At 42.2% G+C, this 18266-nt stretch overlaps 1 protein-coding gene across 1 annotated transcript in view; it reads left to right on the top strand.

Annotated features, from left to right (window-relative positions):
• ITPKA (inositol-trisphosphate 3-kinase A) overlaps nt 1-17811 on the top strand; it is a 37474-nt gene extending 19663 nt beyond the window's left edge. Inside the window, exons 2-7 of the mRNA XM_035327387.1 lie at nt 4676-4772; nt 6664-6877; nt 8594-8798; nt 13329-13430; nt 14477-14548; nt 15217-17811. Coding sequence (XP_035183278.1) covers nt 4676-4772; nt 6664-6877; nt 8594-8798; nt 13329-13430; nt 14477-14548; nt 15217-15420 — 894 coding nt within the window. The 3' untranslated portion in view covers nt 15421-17811. The remainder of the gene's footprint in view (nt 1-4675; nt 4773-6663; nt 6878-8593; nt 8799-13328; nt 13431-14476; nt 14549-15216) is intronic.
• Nucleotides 17812-18266: the final 455 nt, after the last annotated feature.

The following is an 18266-nucleotide window of genomic DNA, read 5'->3' as shown; positions in this document are numbered from 1 at the left end:
CATGAGAATATAACAGTGCAGGAAAGAAACTACTCTTCCACCCTGCTGATAAGGGAGAAATGAACTTTTTAGGGCATTATTAACTTGCTATTTAAGTATACTTTTGTCTTAACTCACTATAGTTTCAAATAACGTGCTACGATTATTAGGACTGATTATTCTTTTTCCCCCTTAAGAAAAAGGTTTTCTTATCCTCTCTCCCTGCCCTCCCCCCAACTAGTTTAGATGTACTTGGCATTTGTAATAATTCTAGTTGCTTAATTTGGACTCTGTTCTGCAGATTCCTAAATTACGTTACCTGCTTGTCAGTGCTTGCATGAGGGTAGTTATGTATTATTTGCTCACAGAGCTGAGATCTTTGTTTCTGGTTTTCCTTTAGGTTAAGGGAGAAATTTTATTTTTCTCTCAAACAACAGAAGGTTCAGGTCCTGTCCCCTGTTACCCTTAGGCATGAGAGTAGATCTCTTCTCCCTGGGGGATGTAGAATATACTCAGTGAAAGATGTCAGTTGTTCTATGCAGCCCTTAAAACAGCAACAACAAAACAATACTCTCAGTGGTCTCCGAATACCTATTCAACGTGCTTGGCTGTTAGGATGTTATAGCCCTTGTCCTGAAATACTGGGAGGGTTTCAGGAAAGATTAATTCTTGTGCACAGTAAGGGCTGAGCCAAACCCCCCAAGAGCAGAAGAAAGTGCTCCCAGTGAGTGCAGTGGGTTTTGCTCAGCCGTGTCCTACTGGTGCATTGAGGCAGGATCATGATGGCTGTGCTTCTGCACACCAGTAGCACAGGAAGTTGTGCTCTCATCATGAGAACAGACCTGGAGGAAGCTGCACATCCAGGAACCAGTGGCTCTCAGTTGCTGCTCATTTTTCCTGATCCTTAATAGGATAACCATCATGGCAACTGCTACCTGTATTGAGGGTTGAATAGGCTGGAGATACCTCATCTGCCCAGCATCTTGTTCACGCACAGCAGTGCTAACACAGCGTCTACCACACCTGCTGCATGGAAATGTGGTTTTCTTCAGTGCTCTGCTTCAAATTCAAAAGAGTAATTCTGATAACAAAGCAGTGGCAGATTCCAAGCCACAATCCTTTGAATGCCTTGTGGCTCTGTTGCAGGAACGTCCATTCTCTTCCACTGGGTTTTTACTCTTTCGCTGCCTAGACACTGTTCTAGCAACTCAGCCTGTCACACACCCCTTGGCAGAAAGCTAGCTTTTGTCATCTTCAGCATCCCACACCTCCTAGTGCTCAGGGAGATAGATACACGTAATGTGTCAGCTACAGTTCACATTGAGTAATTTATGCGCTTAATCTACCAATGTTAACAGTTCTCGGGTTCGCCCTTTGGAATGGTTTTCTTTTTCCTGTTGGAAAATTCTTGAGTATATTGACCTTAAGAGGCATATAAAACAGGATCAGCGATGTCAGGGGTGTCTGATTCTGGCAATTGTGATACAGAGATATCTGAACTTTCCCTGTGTATATATAGATAGCATAAAACACTGAATGGGAATTTGGAAGAAAGTGCTTAGAGAAATCCAGCCAGAACAAAACATGAGGAAGACTGAGCAAGAATCTAGGAGAAAGAAAGGGGGCCTGAGGGAGATCTGGACTGCAAATAATTACGGGCAATGGAATTAGTCCTATTTGCCATTGCAGCGTGAAGGAGTGATTTGAAAAGCACATAATACCATTGCTAACAAAGAGGAAAATATCTTGCTTTAGAAATAGATGTGAGAAAGATTCCTCCCACAGCAGGCGCACAAAGTTTTCATCTTCCCACTCACGCCAGTGCTCCAACAGCATGCAGCCCTGTTTGCATCCTAGCAATTTGCATCCTGAGCTGCTTGAGGTTGGGGACTGAAAGATGCAGCAGGGCAGAGTGCGTCTGCTGAACCCCTGTCCATGGCAGTGTGCTCCACCAGGTGGGTCTGGATGTGATTCTTTCCCTCCTAGCTTGAGCCTCGTGCTTTCCCTGTCTTAGGGGGAAAATGTTTGTGAAGAGATTTCAAAAAAAAAAAAGTAAATAAAACAAACACTGACAATTTTTTTCCTTTATTTTTTATTGGGTGAGTGGCTTAAACATATTCATCAAAGGCAGCTGTAACCTAAGCAGTCAAATTCCACTTGAGCTGGGGTTGAATTTGGCCCATTGTCTCTCCTTCACACCCACAGTGCAAATAAAAGCTGCAGCTTCTGAGGGCTAGGTGGGAGGGAGGAGGTGGGAAAGCCACTAGAGTGTGGTGGTGCATTGACAGCTGACATGCATTCCTTGAAAACCTGTGCTTCTCATCACTTCTGGGTAGAGCAGCATGACAAATCATTGGGAGACACGACAGAGTATGTTAGGAGTGGGACATTGTCATGAGTATAGGATCTTTACGGGAGGGATATAGAATGCTGTTGATCCTGGCGTGAGGAGACAGCAATGCAATCCTGAAAATTGGACTTGGACTGGAGTCTCTAAAAACTTAAAGTCTCTAAAAACTTAAATTGTGGCAGAACTTACACTCAAAGGGATCACTTCAACTCCAAATGATGTTCACTTTCAGTTGTTCTGTAAATAACTTTGGGCCCTGTCTGTCTGGAGCAGAAACTGAGCAGAGTAGACTGAAGGGCTGCTTCTATCAGCTAAATCTGGTGAATAGACTATACAAAAGTCATTTTTAATCTTTTCTACTTGAACAACAGTATGGACATTGCTCTTTCTTCCAGAAAGAGGCTAGAGACACAAGTGGTGTGCAAGAGCTGCTTTCATCCTCACTGTGTAGCAGTTAGCCCTGTGATAGAGCTAAGCTGCTGGTTAGCAGTGCACAGTAGCAATTTGGAATGGCTTGAGGCAAATAATACAGAATATGAAATCCCCTGCAGGGTCATTAAAAATTGCAGAAGGGATGTATTAAACTAGAGTTTAGCTAGCCCTAGTGCTGTCTGGGGAGTTGCAGTAAGTGCAACCAAGTCTTCTGTGATTCATGATTCTTAAGCATCCAGGACTTTCTTTTGTTTTTCTCACTATCACGGTATGTCTAGAAAAGCATTACTGCTGCACGGGACACTTGTATCAGACCAGCAGTGATTTCAGCTTGAACTGCTTTCAAAACCAAGCTAAGTTAAACAGGATCTTATTTCAGAATAAACATGCCCATATGGAGATTACGTTATTATGTCAAGTCAAATTGCAGAATAACTTAAAACTTTCACATGAAAATAAATCCCTAAAAGAAAGATCAGTTGCATCTGTGAGTTCACATATCCTCTTGGTGTGTTCAAGGCCTCACAGGGTTTTGCCCTCACATGGTGACCACCACTGCTAGACAGAAGCATATAAGAAACCTGGTGTAATTGATCAAATTTGGGGAAGGGTGACCAAATTGAAATGTGATCTGGAGAGCTACATTTTGCCTGTTTCTCTTTACCTGCAATTTCACTTCACATCTTTCACTGCTGTAGAAATACAGTGTAAAATACAGTAAAAATAAGGTACTTGAAGAATAACATTGATATTCCTACTAGAGAAGACATACTTGTTTTGTAGATGATTTTTTTTTTTCAGGTGCTCAGCAGTGACCTAAACTTGGTTTTAGTGAAATCAATGCCTCCCATTGGTTTTGATAATGCCTGCTTAGGCCATTGATAAGCACTTCTGTAAATCCAGCCTAACCGCCAGCTCTGCTTGATCTCAGCGCAAAAAAAATCAGCACTAAACTGTTTTGCACAACTACTGCACACCGTTACAACTGCATGGAATACTGTGTCCTAGCACCAGCAGAGATGAGCCTGCCTTTGTTGTTTGTAACATGCTCTGGGGTCCCTCAGCATGTAATGTACATGCTAGTGGGCTGTGGTTCATACTTGCCCAAGTTTCATTTCCCAAGCATGAGACTTCTTCACTTTCTAATTTTACTATTTTCACTTTTCTGCCATTGTGATGGAGCACTCAGCTGCTGTTTGTGAGCAGCTGTTCTGTTTCCCTGTCTGCCTGGAGAGCTAGCCAGACAGCTGCACTGTGGGACAGCCAAGGTGGCCAGAGCTATGCCCGGCTTCGTTAAAAAGTAACAGGGTTGGGAAAGAGGGGAGGGAGCAGCAAAATCTATGACCTGGAATAGATTCTACAGCTCGCTGGCAGTGAGTGCTACAAGGGAACTGAGTGAGCTCCAAGCCTGATTGGAGATGTGTTTACTATGGATCCAACGCAGTGAGACTCACTGCCTTGGTGAAAGCCATTAGTCGTGAGGGGTTGCTGAAGGCCTCTGGGAAAGGAAGTATTGCTGACAGCAGCAAACTGCTCGTGTTCGTGTCTCATGGCAACTTAAACATGCGTAAGTGTGGGTTCAACGTCTGGTCTCGGCATGACTCAGACATGGAGAGGGTCAGGTGTGGCTCAGAACAGGAGTGTGACGTGCAGCATGGTGTGATTTTTTTTCCTTTTCTTCCAAGTAGCTTTCTTGTGGATGGTAGGACGTAACATTTAACTACGTGTCTGTTCCTGGTTTTATGAGCATATTTTTCCAGTGATGATCATAGTGTTTGTTTTGTGGTTCCACTTTTGAGCACTTAACAAATTATGGAGGAACAATTCAGTGTGCTTGAAGCTAGGTGGTAGGTTTACGGTACGTCAGGATTTCAGATTTTGCCCAATTTAACATTTCTTTCTTTTGCATTCCAGAAAAAGGCATGGAATACCATTAAAACCATGGTGAACTTACCAGTGATCAGCCCCTTCAAGAAACGCTACTCATGGGTACAGCTGGCTGGGCATACAGGTGAGGTGAATATAACTTCACTGGTTTTGACTCTGTAATGTGGTATGGGATCATTTTTATTGACAAGTACCCACTATGTTAGCTCCCTAGCAGGAAGGGTTACAGTATTTGCCTTTATGTGCCTCGGCCCTGACAAGGACAGGGATTCTAATACCAACCCCAAACCTTCCATGTGAATGTAAGGCCTTGGGAGAAGAACAAATATGGTGACAACTGATTTGATGGCCAGGTGTTTGCCTAGTGAGTCTTGTCCTTATTCGTTGTATGTGTGCAAAGAGCAGCTCAATCAGCCAAGTCTAATTTTGCGTCAGTGGAAGTTAATGAGTGCATTCCTCATGTAAGATTAGTTTCATTGTTAAGATTTAAAAAAAAAAACACACACACACAAAGAAAAAAACAAGAAACCAAAGAGAAGTCATTAGGCTTGCGTCTCTCATGCTTCATTTAATTCCTATGCAGCCCTTATTCCTAAAGTGCTAGTGCGGGGTTTATTAGTACACATGTGGGCAGGCACCTACGCTGCATCGTGCTTTAATGCAGTACCTGAACCACCTCTTTATATGCTAATGCACTAATATGGTGCATTTCAACGCCGTGCAGAGAGATTTATTTAGTCCTAGAAATGGAGTAGCTGCACGTGCACAGTGGTGTGGGTGGGACTAACCTGTATCACACAGTGCCAAGATGACCCAGCTTTATTGCAGTTTCTGTTGGTGTGTACGGGGTTGGCTTGGTCTCTGTAGAATGGCACACGGGGACGTAATCATAACCCATCTGGGGGCTTGTGTAGGGTGGAAGAAGAGGGTTGAGGAGTTACCAGAATCTGATTAGGAGAGAGAGCACTCCAGTTTGCTTTAGTTAGTTTTCTGTGGTTGCATTTAGTCCATCGTTTTTGCAGCTGTTCTCTGATATGACAAGTTCTTTCTAAAGTAAAACGTGGGCCATAACCACTCTAGCACTTGCGCAGAGGCAGTGCCAGTTCTAGGATTTGATGGCAAGGAACCAATTTGCAATGGCTGAAGGATCCTGCTGTGATAAAAGTGCGTTGCTAGCCTCAGGTTTAATGAGGCCCCTGCTTTGGGGCCTATTTTATGTTGTATAGATAAAAGGTACCTCCGAATGAAATGTGTACTTTCCTCAGATGTTATTGGCAGGCTGCAGGACAGGAGAGCACCTTCTGCAGCTGCAGTGTGATGACTGCCAATCTCGGCCTATGCAGACTCTGTCCTTTGTACTGGATGCCATTCGGACCCAGGGCTGTAAAAACAATTGCGCTGCAGGCTCTACCTGCAGATTAGTAGGGCTCCCCAGAGCAGAGGCAGTGCCTGAGGGTACACGCATGTGCAGTCACAGCGTGTGTGTAGAAAGGGCACTGCTTGGCTTCTGGCATGTTGGAGGCTATTTAATGATTGCTGACCACACCGCTTTTGTACGTACACACTCAGCAGGTGTATCATATGCAAGGATTAAGGACAAAGCCTACCCTGTCAGTGTTAGGCAGCTTTAAAATAGCCTGTCAGAGCATTAATGAAGTCTGGCCTGTGGCTTCTTCCTGTGCGTTTTAATGAGTATAGCAGTGTTTGATATCCCAACAAAGAGTTTAGCATGGAGAAGGAAAAAAAAGGAAAAGAAAAAAAAAATGGCTAGGAGCAGCTGCATTCCTTAAAGCTATAAATTCTGATATGGGAATGTATACAAACAGACGTTCACTGCCAATGGCTGTGTTTGTCCTCAGTGTTTTATTTTTCAAGAAGCATGTTATCTTTTTTGTTCAGGTAAAACCTTTATCTGGTGTCGTGCTGCTGAGGTAGATTAGGCTGGAGTAGTGGGGGAAGGTGTTTTTCCCTTTTGCAGGCCAGGCTTTTCAGTATGTGTTTGATTTTCTTTTTAGGAAGTTTCAAGGCAGCTGACAGTGGGAAGATTCTCAAACGCTTCTCAGAGAATGAAAAGGAGTGTTTTGAGCGACTGATGAAAGACCCGCTACGCTCATGCGTCCCTTGCTTCCATGGTGTGGTGGAGAGAGATGGAGAGAGCTACATTCAGTTGGATGACCTGCTTACTGATTTTGAAGGGCCGTGTGTGATGGACTGTAAGATGGGGATCAGGTGAGACATGAAAGAGAATTTGCTTTCTAACTTGAATGCATTTGAAGGAAGTAAAGGAAGGGGGCATGTGGTTGTGCTTTGTCTGGAAAAGTTTAGTAACTTTTTTGGAGCACTGGGATTCAGTCCAGACAACCTGCTGTTGGTTTGGCAATTGTCTTGGACAACCTGAGGAGAGTAATGTCCCAATGGTGCCTGATTGTACCTGGATGCTGGCAACCGAGTGATCTATAGACTCAAAAATGACTCACATTAAGATATTTTCAATAGGGATTTGGGATGAGGTTTCTCTAAAATGGGCTGAAAATACATGGTGAAAAATGACATGATTTGCTCACTGCCAGTTCATTTAATCTTTGTGTATGCAGTGATTCAAAAAAAAAACACCAAGAGTAATTCCTGTCTGCAAATGTGAATGGCTGAATACCAGTGAGAGAGTCCATTTCCAAAGCTTAAGTGAGTCTTCAGTCATGCTGATCTTCTTGGTAGAGAAGTGTTGATCATTTGCCCAGTACTGACTCTGTTGTTCCTTGCTCTCACATCTGCGTGATGTTATCATCTTGTTCTCCAGATTCTCACTTTCTTTAGCTTTTCTTTTTTCCTTATGTATGATTGAGAAGAAAACCTCAAAAATGTTATCTAAGCATAACAAATAGAGAAGGAATCTGTTGAGAGCCTGAAGTAACAGTATAGAGTGGTAGAAACTGTCACATAGTAATCTTTTGGGTGCCAAGTTAGATGCTCAGTTACTAAGATAAACAAAAAACTTACAGGAGTGCAGACGAGCTTTTTCAAATAGATGTAGAACCTTAAGGGAGCTGTCTACTAAATTAGAGTAGAAATGTGTAGTGCTGGTATATCCAGAAGAAAGAGGAGAAAGATTTCTCAGCAGTACATTATTGTATTCAAAGTAGTTGACACTCAGATAATGGGTGACAGCAACTCCTAAACACTACCCCTGTTTATTTTACACCATAGTGAAGAAAGTACACTCCAGGCACTTCATAAGTGCAAGCTTTGTGGAGAGAGGCAAGCTTTAGGAGTCCGTTGAACGCTGAGAACATGGATAGTGCCTTTGTAATGGCTGCCAGGTTAATGGGGTTGAGTGATAACAGCAAAATGTGGAAATTTTGTCACCCTTTGCCTTCCTTTCCTTAGTTGCTTCTTTGTGTTTGGAGCTACAGTTCCTCAGATAATCTTCTTTATTCTTTACTTTTTACTATATGAAGAGTGATTCTGTCCTTCTGTCTGATACATTATGCAAAACCTTAATTGCTTTCTGAGGCCTAATGAAAAAATAACATAACTAAAGTTTTTCTCAAGGAGAGAGAAGACAGTAAGACTTCAGCAGGCCTCTTTGCTTTTGATTTCATTGCAAGTCATCTCTCTTAACTGTCCTCTGAAAATACAGTTGTATGTCATGGCAGAATAGGCTTCAGCTTTCTCCCATTCTGTAAGCAGGACATAACAACAGCACGTAACAGTAAGTAAAGGTAAAGTTAGAACAGAAGTGAGTGACAGAAATCCGGATGCCCTCTACAGTTTCCCTAAACAAGCCTGTGCAGTCGTGAGCCCATGCTTTTTAGTTTCCTTACAGGCAAAACTAGGATAATGAGAATACTTTTCTGGCTGACCTCTCCTGAGGCTAGTTTATTATAAGCTATAAAAAGAAAGGCTTCAAAGTCATTGCAGCTTTGTTGGGATGTGATGTTTTTGCAGGACATACCTGGAAGAGGAGCTGACTAAAGCCCGTGAGAAACCAAAGCTGCGTAAGGACATGTACAAGAAAATGATTGAAGTGGATCCTCTTGCTCCCACAGCTGAGGAGAATGCCCAGCATGCTGTCACCAAGCCCCGATACATGCAGTGGAGGGAAACAATCAGCTCTAGTGCCAACTTGGGCTTCAGAATTGAAGGGATTAAGGTAATAATTATCCTTTTCCCTGTTCTTGGTGACTGAACTTTGGTATGTTGATTAGTTAAAACACGAGTGTGCATCAGTAGCTGGGTTTTCCAAAGGATTACATAAAAATGCATTAATTGAATCCATAGAGTTCAATGTTTTGTGGCTTTAAAGCATTAATTGTAATTATAACAGTGTAGTGTCAAGCAAGTTGAGCATCAAGTGTGTATCAGCCATGCTTGGCTCAACCACGGAGATGTTGTGAGAAAAAGCCACTCAGGTACACAATGTATATACAACGACAATCAAACTTGTAAGGAAGAATTCAGAACTAATTAAGTAACTGCCTCTCCTCATGTAATATTTTCTTTAGACTAGAAACTATCATACTTATTCCAAGTGAATCACAGTAAAGAGGCTTTGTTCCAGTTATGCTTATTTGCAAGGCATGTTAAAACATCAGCCAGATATTCTTAGGATAGAGGAAACCCCTTTTACTTTTAAGTACATGACAATATCCAGTATAGATAGGCTGAAATAAAGCCAAAAAAAAACAACCCAGAGATAAAATTTGTCCGTCAACAAAATCCATCTGCTATTTTAATTGATGAAAATGTGTCCTTAGACCATTCCTAGGGTACTACCTTACAGACACAGAAGAACCTTAGCAATTTTCTTTCCGACCCATTAATTCTTTGTATTTGTTGTATCCCATGGCAATATCAGGTAACTGTCCAGAAGCCCTTAGGACCTACACTTAGAATATCAGCAACCTCATGAAGTTACTTGGATGTAACAGAAGTATCTTCTGCTTACATAGGTCTGTCACAGCTAGCCTGAAACTAGTGTGCTTGGGTTCTGATAGTGGGATACCTGTAGCAGCACGGAGCGTGGCAAGGGCTGCCCCAGCCCGCCTCAACCCTGGATGACTGCTTGCTAGCTGAGGCCCATGCCAATGGCTGTGAAGATGTTAGCATGGGTTACCCTGTGTGATTTCAGGACGGTCATCAGAGCACAGCTGTGCACATTGTCAGCATGTATGTTTAACTTAGGTATGTTTGGATGTCGTAAGTGATAATTTGAATTAGTTTTGCTTCTGTTTCATTGTTCAAGCAAATAGGAAAAAGAAAGGGATAGAAGAGGGTGAGGCTTGTGAGCAGAGCAGAGGCTCTTTAACCACCCCTTTCTTCTCTGCTTCCCTGTGTTGTCTTCTCCCTTCCTCATTCACAGGTTCTCCTGCTGTGATACAGGAACTAGTGCTTCCAGCTCATGCTGTGCTGGCCCCCTGTACACTGTGCCACCCACTCCTGACTGTTAGACACAGGCATTCTCATGCGGGAACTGTCTGGGTGGAGATGATCTGGCTCTAGTTCAGCCAACATTCTTTCTGTCTTACCCTTCAGCCATCTAATGATGTATCATGGTACCTATTTTAATCCTGTACCACTTATGCCCTTCGATGCTCTTGTAATGGAATCAGAAACCCAGATATCTCAGGACCTTTTACATATGTTCAGAAGATCTTTGACCAGAGTAGAAGATTTAGAGATTTATGTTGAGTTCTGAAGAGTGACTGAGCTAAGGGAGTATAAGGGAGCTCCAGTAAAACCTCCTGTCTTGTTCTTTGTGATTTGGCTGTCTGTCAGAGGTGGGGAGGAGCACTTGGCACGCAGACTGCATGGTATTTCCCTCTGTAAAGACAATGCTGGAACTGCGTAAAACAGGGCACAAATACTTAATCTTGTTTTAAGCACAAGAAGTGCTTTGGAGTACTCCAGTGCATTACCTTTTCGTCTGTCTTTCTATGCTGTCATGAGAGATGTAGGCATCATTCTCCTATTTTTGTATGTGGAGAAGTGGCAACAGAAGTTGTTAAAGCAACACAGCTAGTCACTACTCCCAGCACTGTTTCACGGGAGCTGAACTGTACATCCCGTTCTGTATATTTGCAGAGCAGCAAAGCTCTGCTGCGGAGGTCCCCATTTCGAGAGGAAAGTGTGTAAGGATCCGTATTGCCGCTGACTGGTTCATGGGAAAAAGGGCTTGTTCTCCCTGAGTACACTGATAATTCCTGGAGTTAGGTCAGTAGATACGTTGTGTGGTTGTTCAAGAATATTCCTGCGTTGTGGCTGCTGGGGTAGGAAGCGGAATCAAAGAAGGTAAAAGTATAGAAGCCCGTATGTGAAGTGGCTCCCTGTAAATGAGGTTCAGAATGCAGGTTTCCTCTCAAATGGACTGCCTGAAGGCTTGGTATTGCTAACACTGTCTCTACAACAGTAAACTTTGAGAGGAGCAGAGATGCATGGGGCTGGGAATCAGGAGTGCTTGCTTCCCATTCTGTCAGTGAATCTCTGTGCAGTTTTGGAAATTACTTCTCCCTTTGGTATCATTCCTTTAGATGTCAGCCAGGATAGCCATTTTCCCAGAAGGACATCAGATTTGATTAATTAATCTTTGATAAATCTATTTAGGTCACAACTTCAACCCAGCGCCCTTTAAGGGAAGACTGCAGAGTAATCTGAGCATTACCGCACAGGCTAAAATAGGTAGCGATATCTGCACAGCCAGACCTGCTGTCCTGCCAGCCTTGTCACGCTCACATCTGGGGAGAAGAGCTGCAAGCAGCCTCTAGCTGGACTGTGCAGCACCATGCTCTGCCGTGCAGGGATGTACGTGCGGGAGCTGACAAAGGAGCAAGTTGAGCAAGCACCTCCTGGGGGTCGTGTACACCCAGAGCTGTTGCAAGGACCTCATACAGAATATGAGGGATGGTGCAGTTCAAAGCCAGGATTTATGTTTACTGCAGGAAAAGACAGGCTGCAATTATGTTTCCTGCCAACCACTCAAAGCAACAAAATCATAAAAATATTTCTAAACAAGGAAAGAAGCAACTAGTATATCCAGTTAAAAAAAAAAAAAAGAACACAGGAATAGAAGGGAAAACACAGCAGCTCTTCCAGAATTTGCTCTAGGATTTAGGGCATGCGGAGAGATTATTTTTAAAATAACCTTACTCCAGAGAAGAGCTACGAGACATCAGACTAACCTCCAAATTTCCATGTTCTGTTGAGTATTACTGTACATCAGATCAGATGGCTCCTAACTTGTACTGCCTACCTGCTGAACTTCTCTTGCATAACTTATACATCTCATCAGGCTGACATGCCACACTTGTATCTGGCCCACAGCCTTGGAATAAAATTCTGTTTATTCTCCTGCTAAAATGTCTGGTAGGTGGGAGGATGTTCTGCATGGCTTTGCCATTCAGTCAGTTCATTCTTTGCATGATAAATCTGGAAATTTAGTACTATTGGATTTTTTTTAATGTATGTATTAGAGGTCCCAGTTCTGCTGTGGAATAAGTAGCATTTCACCTGCTGAGACCACAGCTGAATTTAACTAGTTTTGGTGCAGCAACTCTTAACATGTAGAAAGGAACATATTTTGATGACCTATTAATTTACTCCTATAATGGTATTATGGAAACTATGAGGGATTATGAGTGATTACGGAATTACCAGGGATTTCATTGGACTGATACAACAGAGAAGAATATAATTTGATAATTTTGCAGGCTTTTTGTGGGTAGGGGCTACCAGTTGCAATAATTATAGTATTTTACATGCGTGTCCTAGAGCTTGTATTAGTGTCTTTTGACACAAGGCATGTTCTTGGAGAAGTGCATACTCGTATAGTCTGTGTTGACAGATGTCTCTGATTCATGTGCTGCTCGTAGGTACTTGTAGCCTCATAAGCACAAACTGGCTGCTGCCAGCACACAAAAAGACTTGGTTCTTTTTTCAGGAGCAGGATGCTTCTGTATTGAGCTGTACTGTTAGCATAAAAATACTCTGAATTTCTCCAGGACCCAGCCAGGTACAGGCATGCTCACACACTGTTCTTTGCCAAAATTCACACACCTGCCTCATCACTTCTAGCATTGGTGTCACAGCTTCCATTGCGAATCTTGAGTTGTTCTTGTCTGGAGCTAGCTTTCAATTTTTGTGACTTCTAGGTCATATTAATGTGCAAAGGAACCAAGTCTTAACCACCGTTCTTTGGTTTCTACACTGAAAAACAAAAACAACAACAAAAAACCAACTAAATGGAGGAGGAAAAAAAAATGAGTAAAACGGGGTTTGAAAATGTCCCCATACACCTCCCAGCCAGGGTTTGGCTACACCAAGCTAGATATCTAGATGAGCAGACAACTAAAGAGGTCACTGTGGTTTGCCCCATTGAACTTTGCACTACTACTGCTGAGATGTGAGGAAAACCCTCCTGCAGGCTGGTAATATCATGACTTGTTTGGTTTTGCCTTTTTTTTTTTTTTTAAACTGCACTCAACAGGAAATGAAGTGCCATTTAATTTTATCCAATCAGCTTTTGTGTCTTTTCTCTTCCACCTCTTGCTTGCTTTATCTTCTCTCTTCCTGTTTGACTACTTACTTTCATCTGGTTAGTGAGAGCTTTGCTGCTGATGGTTCAAGAGGATTGACTGATGAGAGGAGTGATATGTATAGTACAAATTGTCTGTGTGTTTTTGTGCAGAAGGCAGATGGAACATGTAACACAAACTTCAAAACTACAAAGACACAGGAGCAAGTTCTCCAAGTTTTTGTGGAATTCATTGAGGGCAACACAACTATTCTGGTGAGTCTGAACTCTTCAGATGGACTAATCTTTGATCAGTTCAACTTGCTTGAGGGCCATGCTTCCTTTGATACAAGCAAGATGGATTAAACTACCAAAGAGGAAAATGGTTGGACTTTCAGTCCCTCTGAGCAGATGGACTGGACATGGAGATGTGGTTGGCTGAGACCCATTCTGGCAGCTCTTGCCATGCCAACCTCGGGTTCCTCATGCTAGCAAAAAGTCGGAAAGGCTAGCTTGTGGCTCGCCACCAGTCTCCACCCTGAGTGTAAAATATATCAGAAGGACAATGCTTTCCAAGCAAGTATCGGGGTGTTAGAACAAGTTAGAAGAACTTGTGACTTGGGAATTCAGTTTAGAAGAGATAAAACAGAGCATGGGGACAGGAAGTGAGACTGGTGGCTGGCAGTGCTCCAATGTGTGAGGCTTGCCTCAAAGAGCAATTCATGTATTCAGGAATTCATGTTTTTTCAAGGGAAGCACAGCAGGCATGTTGTAGATGGCATGACGTGTCTCCTGTCTTCAGAAATTCAAGGGTTGTCATAGTGTTTTGGTGTGATGTAGATGTCATTATGATGGAAGATTAGCTCTCCAGGAGCAGCACGCTTGGTAATACAGGGCACTATTAAACATGTTTGCTAGAGCTTTATGCATTGAATTTTTTTTCCCCCTAATATGTTTGGAGCTCCTTGTCTCTCTTCTTACTATGCTAGAATGAAAATTTTTCATTGCTTGAAACTTTCTTTTTTTTTTAAAAAAAAAAAAGAAGTCTGTTCTGCATCCAGCTGATATATTGCTGTGTCCAAAGCAAGACAGATAAGTACAGTTGGTGTAATGCATGCAGCAGAGGAACTCTATTCTGATCTTCCATTATGGAAGCCTGTTGAAGTGTATTTTCAGATCAACTTTGAAATGATGGCTCTGTTTTAAAGGACTTCTAGCTTAAAATTAGTGTGATCTCTTCATTATATTGTTTCTCATAAGCAGGGTATCCTCATTCATTCTCTCCCTAACTGTTTATGTATTTTTCTCTCCTCTTCTTCCAGAAAAAATACCTCAAGCGTCTGCAGGAAATTCATATCATTCTTGAATCCTCGGACTTCTTCAAGCGACATGAGGTGCGCAGTGAGTGTAATACTGTGTGAATGTGCATTGCTGCTTCATTTTACCATTCAGATGTACTTCAGAATAGCCCCCTGCATTAGTAGAAAGGAGTTTGTAGGAGAAGAAAACTAATGTGTGTTAACAGTAGATACGTCAAAGCCTCCATCACAACGATATAGAAGACTAAACCCGTTGAGGAATAATAAATCTTAGAGCACTTAGAGCTCTAGGCCACTGTCGGGAATGGTTTATTAGTGCCAGTTTCCTGTGGTTTCTCTAATTTCAGTGTGTTCCAGTGGGAATGCTTTATTTTTCCTTGTTGATTTCCACTTGTCATTGGAGGCAATTTTGTTAATCATAGGTCATGGTCTTTGTTGAAAGTAGTTACTGGCTTTTGCTGAATCGCTCAAATTGAGATCTGCTGCCAAGTGAGCTGGCAAGCTGCTTTTCTCCCCTCTGTCTTCTGGGTCCCTTTTGCCACCCAGGTACCTGTTTATGTTACTGATCAATTCTGTTATGCAAATGGGGCATGCAAATTGTCAATGTACAAGCAGTGCAGCCCCAAAGTCTGATGGGTCCCGGGTGAGAAGGTCACCTGAGGAGGTTGTCTTCTTGGAAGCATAAGTGACAAGGGGGACGTAAAGATGTGTTTTTAATCATGTCATCTCCATCTGCCTTCCAGGTCGTTGGAAGCTCACTACTTTTTGTACATGATGGCAGTGGGAATGCCAATGTGTGGCTGATTGATTTTGGAAAGACCACCCTTCTCCCTGATGGGCAGACACTGGATCACAGGATCCCCTGGCAAGAAGGCAACAGGGAGGATGGGTACTTGTTGGGATTGGACAATTTGATTCGCATCTTGGAGAGCATCACTGAAAGATGAGTTGAGAGTGGCACAAAACTTACAGGGCTGCTTTGTAACTTTCTGCTCTACTGGAATAACTCAGAAGGAAACCTCTTTAACTCCCTCCAAACTCCTGAGGTCATCACAGTGCAGAGGGAACTGCTTCCAGAACCCAGCAGTTAGTTATCAAAATGACATTTGCATCAGCCCTCTGTGAACCTAAGTAACTAACTCCAGATTGGTCTGTATTGCACCAGCCTAACTTCAGGCTGGTCTTCAGAGAATCAAGGTCTCCATACTCAGGAATCACACCAGCATGAGACAAGAGGTCTGTATGGTAAACCAGAACGATTCTGATTTCTGGCAAACAGATGGGACTTCAGATTACATCTTAGTGAACAAGAGCAAGTGATTGGGGTTTCAGGGCAGGAATAACATTTTTTCAGGGAACTGCATAATTTTGAAACCAGCAGGAGTGTTTTTTTCCCTAATTCCAAGTCTCCTTGCTCTTGTGTATACTATAGGTTGGACCAACAACAGCTGCTGCATTGTGTTATAGGTGTGCACAAGGTGGAGATTGGTGATAATCAGAAGAAACCTGGAGCAAAGGGAGACAACAGTTTGTAGTGGCTGGATGTGGTAACTGCTGTTGATTAGTCCTCTCCCCACCCTAGCCTCAATTCACTTCTGTCCAAGAACAGCCTTGCTTTTTATGTAGCCTCTCAGGAGATTACAGATTCTCTAGGGAGAGAATAGCAGACTGTTGTCTCCAAAAACATTTGACTTTCAGACTGGGTGGGCTGCTGGAAAAGTGCCTAGCTTGGCAAGTTTGGCCTTTTGTGGCTGAACTGCAGTTCTGAAAAATCGGTAATAACACTCTGGCACACAGACCGGGGGACTAAGGGTTTTTTTCAAGGCTTGTTTATTTTTAAGGTAAAGCCCCAATACATGTGCACACACCTGCACGCACTAGTAGCCAGCAACCACTGTGATCTCTTCAGATCGCTGTTTGACTGTCTTCTAATGCACATGAAAGAGGTGACTTCTTGGCCATGTTCCTGTTCCCAAGTATGATGCTGTCATGTAAGTGTATAGACTGGAGCAGCAATCGGGAAGGTAATGTTTCTGCATTCACAGCATTACACTAATGACAATTCCTAGGCATCCTTTCTCCCAGGTATCAGCTGTTAACTCAGGGCAGTTTGGGGGGAGGAATGTCAATGCGTCACATCCCCTAATCCCTGTCTGGAATCACAGGGCCACTTGTGCTTAGTTTTTATTTCACTGTGGCCCAGGCACAACCTCAGTGTTTAGATTAAAATCAAGAAAGACTGAAATGATGCATTTTCTTTTAATGGCTTCACCTACCATTGCTGTTGGTTGCCTCTAGCCACTTGAACAGTTTTTTAAATACTAGCAGTATAAATACTATCAGTATTCACCTGTTCACTCACATTCCAGGTTTTAATATAAATATATAATAATGGAGTTTCCAAAATAAGGACAAGACTTATATTAGTATTTGATTAATTCCCTTTTAACATCTTAAGCTGGTAATGTTTGGTGATCAGAAATTGCTCGCTCTTGCCAGTGTCCTGTGCTCAGATGCGATTCCAAGAACTTTAGGATATATGAAGGTAACTCCATGCTTTGGGAAACTGCTATTTCAAGTAACCATGACTGTGAGCATAAAAAAAAAAAAAAAAAAAAACACAACAAAAACCACCTGTACAGTCCAGCTCTGGAATGAAATGCAGCTATAACATTTGTAATTAAAATTGAAGGGCCTAAAAGAATTTCTAAAAAAAAAAAAAAAAAAAAGAGAGAGAACACACTACTGTACTAAGAGATGAGCTCTAATAGCTTTTTGATCACCTCTAAACAAAACAGCAGTATTAAAACTCGATCTTGATTGTGGCCTGAAAGTTAGAGGGCATAAAGTGGGTATATTGTAGGAAATAGCGAGGCATGGAGATGTTGCATCCTTAAACAGAAATTGTTTGAAACAGATAATTTTTGCAGTTCATTGCAAATACAGGTTTCTTCTGTGGCCTCCCAGAGCCCTTATCGAGTTTATTTTCACAATAGTATGCTAATGAATTTTTCACTTTTTCAAGTTTTATTAGCTGTTTCAAAGAGTTTATGCATTTTTTTTTGAAGTTGTGGTGAGTCTTCTATAGCAAGCACACGTATTAGCATTCCAGATGCCTCCTATTTTGAAATTGCTATGAGATCACAAATCACTCTGTGATGACTTTCATACACTTAATTTAAAAAAATAAAATATTCTTCCTCCTTTCCTGCAGCCAACAGGTAAACAAACCATCAGTTAGCAGTGCTTAAAGGGAAAAGGAGGTAAACGGACGGGTCTTACAGGAGAGGACTTTAATAACGAGACCTTGTCTATAAGACTGCAATTTCAGAGAGGGGGAAAAAATAAACTAGAGATGTTAGACGTGAGACTGTTAAGGTGATACAATTCATTAGTGTTCTGCCTAATTACCCTTTGGAGTTGAATTCTTTCTTTTTTTTGTTATCACGTATATGAACCTTTTGTACCAGTGCAACTTATTTTTGGGGGTGGGGTGTGGGAGGAGGATGTAGAAGGTAAAAGTTAGTTGATGCTCAAATGTTACTTGAGACTTTGACACACACTTATAAAATTAATGTCCTGTTTTAAAGGAGAAGTAGAAGCAATGTGGTACCAGTAGCTCCAAAAAAACCTGATTGCTGTTAGCACCTCAAAGGATGGTTTGCAGTATATAGTCTTAGGGGAAAACATGGGAAGTGCTTTATTGCTGTGCAGTAATTGGAGAGGTCAGGAAAACAGAAAACCTCTACTATAGCAGTCCCTGCTCTGGAAACCTGTTCTAGATGCTAAATAG

This window comes from Oxyura jamaicensis, chromosome 5 (genome assembly GCF_011077185.1).
Source record: "Oxyura jamaicensis isolate SHBP4307 breed ruddy duck chromosome 5, BPBGC_Ojam_1.0, whole genome shotgun sequence".
NCBI lineage: Eukaryota > Metazoa > Chordata > Aves > Anseriformes > Anatidae > Oxyura > Oxyura jamaicensis.
This window is presented reverse-complemented; position numbering and strand designations above follow the sequence as displayed.